The sequence below is a fragment of the Lepidochelys kempii genome, chromosome 18 (genome assembly GCF_965140265.1).
Source record: "Lepidochelys kempii isolate rLepKem1 chromosome 18, rLepKem1.hap2, whole genome shotgun sequence".
Classification (NCBI taxonomy): Eukaryota; Metazoa; Chordata; order Testudines; family Cheloniidae; genus Lepidochelys; species Lepidochelys kempii.
The window spans coordinates 23,370,876-23,374,448 of NC_133273.1; the positions used below are offsets into that span (position 1 = coordinate 23,370,876).

The following is a 3,573-nucleotide window of genomic DNA, read 5'->3' on the forward strand; positions in this document are numbered from 1 at the left end:
GTCAGAGGGGGTCAGCAGTGAGGCAGAGGGATTCCCACCAATGTTTACTTCCCTGTTAAGTACTCCCCCTCCTCCATTCTAACCTGACAGAACTTCTAGTGGCCAGGGATGGCCCCATTTGCAGAGGAACAGGAGTACTAGGCCCTGGCCTGCAGAATCAGACTCAGCACTTTCCATCTTCAGATCTCGGCACAGAGTATAATGCTCGCTGCCCCCATGTCCAGGTACCTGTTTCGGTCTCAGGAGGAACATCCCCATGCACCCCCCTGCCTATGAACCATCACTAGACCCGTCCTCTAGCCAGAGGCCGTGTGCATCCACCCGACAGGCACTAGGCCCAGACTAGCGTCCTGACCAGGGTGCCACACAGCGATACCTTGGCCTCCGGGTGGGTGGCAGAAGTGTCAGTCGCGGAGGGCAGCACTGTCATCCCTCACTGGTGCCACTGCTCAGTGGTGACTGGTGCATGTGGGGAGCTATCCACTCGCCGAACCCAGAAGGCAACGGGTCATGCGCCCATGCTTCATCCGCCCAGCTGAGTGCCAGGGATTGGCCATCCTCACAGCAGGGGACTTGCAGTGCCTGGGCCAGCAGTAACACACTCCCCAGGCCCACTGCAGCCCTGCTCCCCCTCTGCTGCAGGGGGCAGCTTCTCCATGCTGTGCACCCCTGGATGTCAGGAGCCCCCCCAGGCACTCAGGGCAGCTTCGGCTCTCGGCCTGGGTCACCCGCCCGGCTGGCAATGCAGGGCGCGACAGGGCTTGTTCATGCCCAGGCACCACACAGGCCAGGTTGCTTCAGTCAGAGCATTTTATTTGTATGAAAATATAAAGTGTCTCCCACATATTAAACTCCAGTGACTCCAGAGCAAGGGCCAGTCAGCCTCTGGCCAAGCAAGCAGTGTGCAGTTCACAGGCCCAGGAGACACCCTTTGGGTTTCTGCTTCACCCCACTGCCTTGTCACCTGCATGGGGCCAAGTGCTGGGCTCTCCTGGCCCAGGCAGGGCTCTGGCAGGGGCTGTACAGGGATATTTACACCGGGGGGACAGGGGGAAGAGGGCGATCAATGTACAAATAAATAGCTGGGCTCCCCTATGTACAGGCAGATGTGTGCAGAGTCCACCGCTCTACCAGGGCCTCCAGATGCTCAAGTTTGCAGCTTGGGGGTGGGGGGGCAAGGCCTCCCGCACCCCCCTGGCCGAGCTGGCTGGCCCTGCCCTCTGCCAGGCTGGGCACGAGTCCGTGGGGCTGCTGCAGTCCTGGCAGCTGCTGGGCTCAGTGCTGGTCCTTTGCAGGTGCTCCAGCAGGCAGCTGCCGGAGTCTCTGCCCAGGAGGTGGGACTTTGCCAGCAGGCTGGTGAGGCGGGACAGGCAGGCTCGGTATCCCTCGCGGTAACTCTCGGCTGGGTCTAGAGGAGAGAGACAGCGAGTCAGTGCTCAGCCGTGGAGCCAGGGCTGCCTTGGCAGGGGGGCTTGGCCAGCCCCTGGCAGGGAGAGGTCCGGTCCCAGCGGGTACAAGGGGAGCCTGCCCTGGCACGGAGAGGGGCCCAGGGCTGCAGCGGCAGGTCAGTAGAGTCCGATCCTTGGCAAGGGATAAAGGAAGGGGAACTCCGGGGAGCAGGAGCAACACGTGGTCTGGCTGGGGGGGTTCCCGGGGAGGGAGGGGATTCCCCAGGCCGAGCGATTTGAGGAGCTGGCCCTGTCCCGCGCTGGGCCCGGCTGCGCGCAGGTGTCTGGGCTGGGAGGAGCCAGCACTCACCTGGGGCGGGAGGGCAGGGGACCGGGATCTCCTTGAGGAACTGCACGGTCATCTCCAGAATATCCGCCTTCTCCAGCTTGGAATAGCGCGAGCTCTGCGGGAGAGCGACAGGTCAGGCGGCGCCCGGCCCCAGGAGCGCAGCGCCGTGCGGGCCCCGAGAGCGCAGGAGGGAGAGCGCAGGGCGCAGCGCGGTGCCGGCCCTGGGGGGACGCGGTCAGGGCGCAGCGCGGTGCCGGCCCTGGGGGGACGCGGTCAGGGCGCAGCGCGGTGCCGGCCCTGGGGGGACGCGGTCAGGGCGCAGCGCGGTGCCGGCCCTGGGGGGGGCGGGGGGTCAGGGCGCAGCGCGGTGCCGGCCCTGGGGGGGGCGGGGGGTCAGGGCGCAGCGCGGTGCCGGCCCTGGGGGGGGCGGGGGGTCAGGGCGCAGCGCGGTGCCGGCCCTGGGGGGGGCGGGGGGTCAGGGCGCAGCGCGGTGCCGGCCCTGGGGGGGGCGGGGGGTCAGGGCGCAGCGCGGTGCCGGCCCTGGGGGGGGCGGGGGGTCAGGGCGGTGCCGGCCGGGGGAGACGCGGTCAGGGCGCAGCGCGGTGCCGGCCCTGGGGGGGACGCGGTCAGGGCGCAGCGCGGTGCCGGCCCTGGGGGGGACGCGGTCAGGGCGCAGCGCGGTGCCGGCTGCTGGTACTCACGTCTTTGCCGATGAGCGGCAGGATGAGGGTCTTCAGCTGGTTCAGGCTCTCATTGATGCGGGCTCGTCTGCGCTTCTCCATCAGCGGCTTGAGGGTCTGCGGGCACACAAGGGCACGGGTCAGTTCCGGTGCAGCGGGGGCACAAGGCGGGCGCGCGGGTCAGTCCCAGGGGAGGCGGGGGCTACACGGGGGGTGCGGAGGCCGAGGAATGTGGGGGCGGATCCGAGGGGACCCCAGTGCTAGAGCGCGACCCTCGCTCACCTTCCGCAGCTCAGTGGCCTCCCCGGGTTTCCTGTGCGCCCCCAGCCTGGAGCTGTAGCTCCGCGCCGCCTCGGGCGCTGCGCTGCGTGGGGACATAGGTCCAGGGGCAGGATCGCTGGGAGCTCGGTCCGGGCAGAGCTGCTGGAGGCGGAATCGTGCTCCCAGCCTGGGCTGGAGCTTTTTATGGAGCCGCCTCCGCTGGGCCCCGCCTCTCGCCTTTGTTACAGGGCTGGGGAGGGACGCCCGGGGCAGGGCTGGCTCCTGAAGGAGGCCCCGCCAATTAACAGCCGCCCCCTCTGCTGTGCCCTGGGCTCAGGGCACTGAGCCCTGGGCACTGGCTGCAGGTTAGCGTGCAGCCCGGCCCATCACCTGCCCGGCTCTGGTCTGCCCGCCTCGCGGGGTGCGAGCGGGTGTGCCAGGGGAACCCAGCAGCCCCACCCTGTCCCCACTCCCGCAGCCAGCGCCAGCTTTCCGGCCACTCTGCGGCGTGCATTACGCGCCGCCTGGGAAAGCGCTCGGGATTCGTGCCGGCCCCCCGCCCCCGACGGAGGTGTGCACAGAAGTACTTGCAGACACAGGCCGGGATATTCGGGGGGTCCCTCTCCTGACACGTGCTACGCGCCCGGCTCTGTGCAGGCGTCTCCGCAGTTTAGGACGCGGGTGGACCTCGTGCGGGCACAGAGCTCCTTTCGGGGAGCCCCGCTGCCTCCCTCAGCTCAGCCCCGCCGGGGGGACGCCGGACACGCGGGGGCCCCGGCTGGGGCCGGTCTGCGGCATGTGGGAGGCTTTGCTGCGCGGCGCGTGTTGTCTCCGGCCCCGCGGGCGCAGCTGCCCGCGCCGCGCTCCGCGCACAGGGACCCGCGGGACCAGCGGC

General features: G+C 69.2%; 1 protein-coding gene across 1 annotated transcript; it reads right to left on the bottom strand.

The window, feature by feature from the left end:
• Nucleotides 1-844: 844 nt before the first annotated feature.
• HES2 (hes family bHLH transcription factor 2) lies at nt 845-2,831 on the bottom strand. Its single transcript, XM_073316912.1, has 4 exons — nt 2,700-2,831; nt 2,439-2,534; nt 1,759-1,852; nt 845-1,408 (listed from the first exon to the last, which is right to left on the bottom strand). Exons 1-4 carry the CDS (start codon nt 2,793-2,795, stop codon nt 1,128-1,130), a joined length of 567 nt encoding a protein of 188 aa, XP_073173013.1. The 5' UTR covers nt 2,796-2,831; the 3' UTR covers nt 845-1,127.
• Nucleotides 2,832-3,573: the final 742 nt, after the last annotated feature.

Coding starts and splice junctions, on each gene's coding strand:
- HES2 (XM_073316912.1), bottom strand. CDS start 2,795: ATGTCCCCACGCAGCGCAGCGCCCGAGGCGGCGCGGAGCTACAGCTCC. Junction 2,535..2,699: donor AGGCCACTGAGCTGCGGAAG/GTGAGCGAGGGT, acceptor GTGTGCCCGCAG/ACCCTCAAGCCGCTGATGGA. Junction 1,853..2,438: donor TGCCGCTCATCGGCAAAGAC/GTGAGTACCAGC, acceptor GCTCTCCCGCAG/AGCTCGCGCTATTCCAAGCT.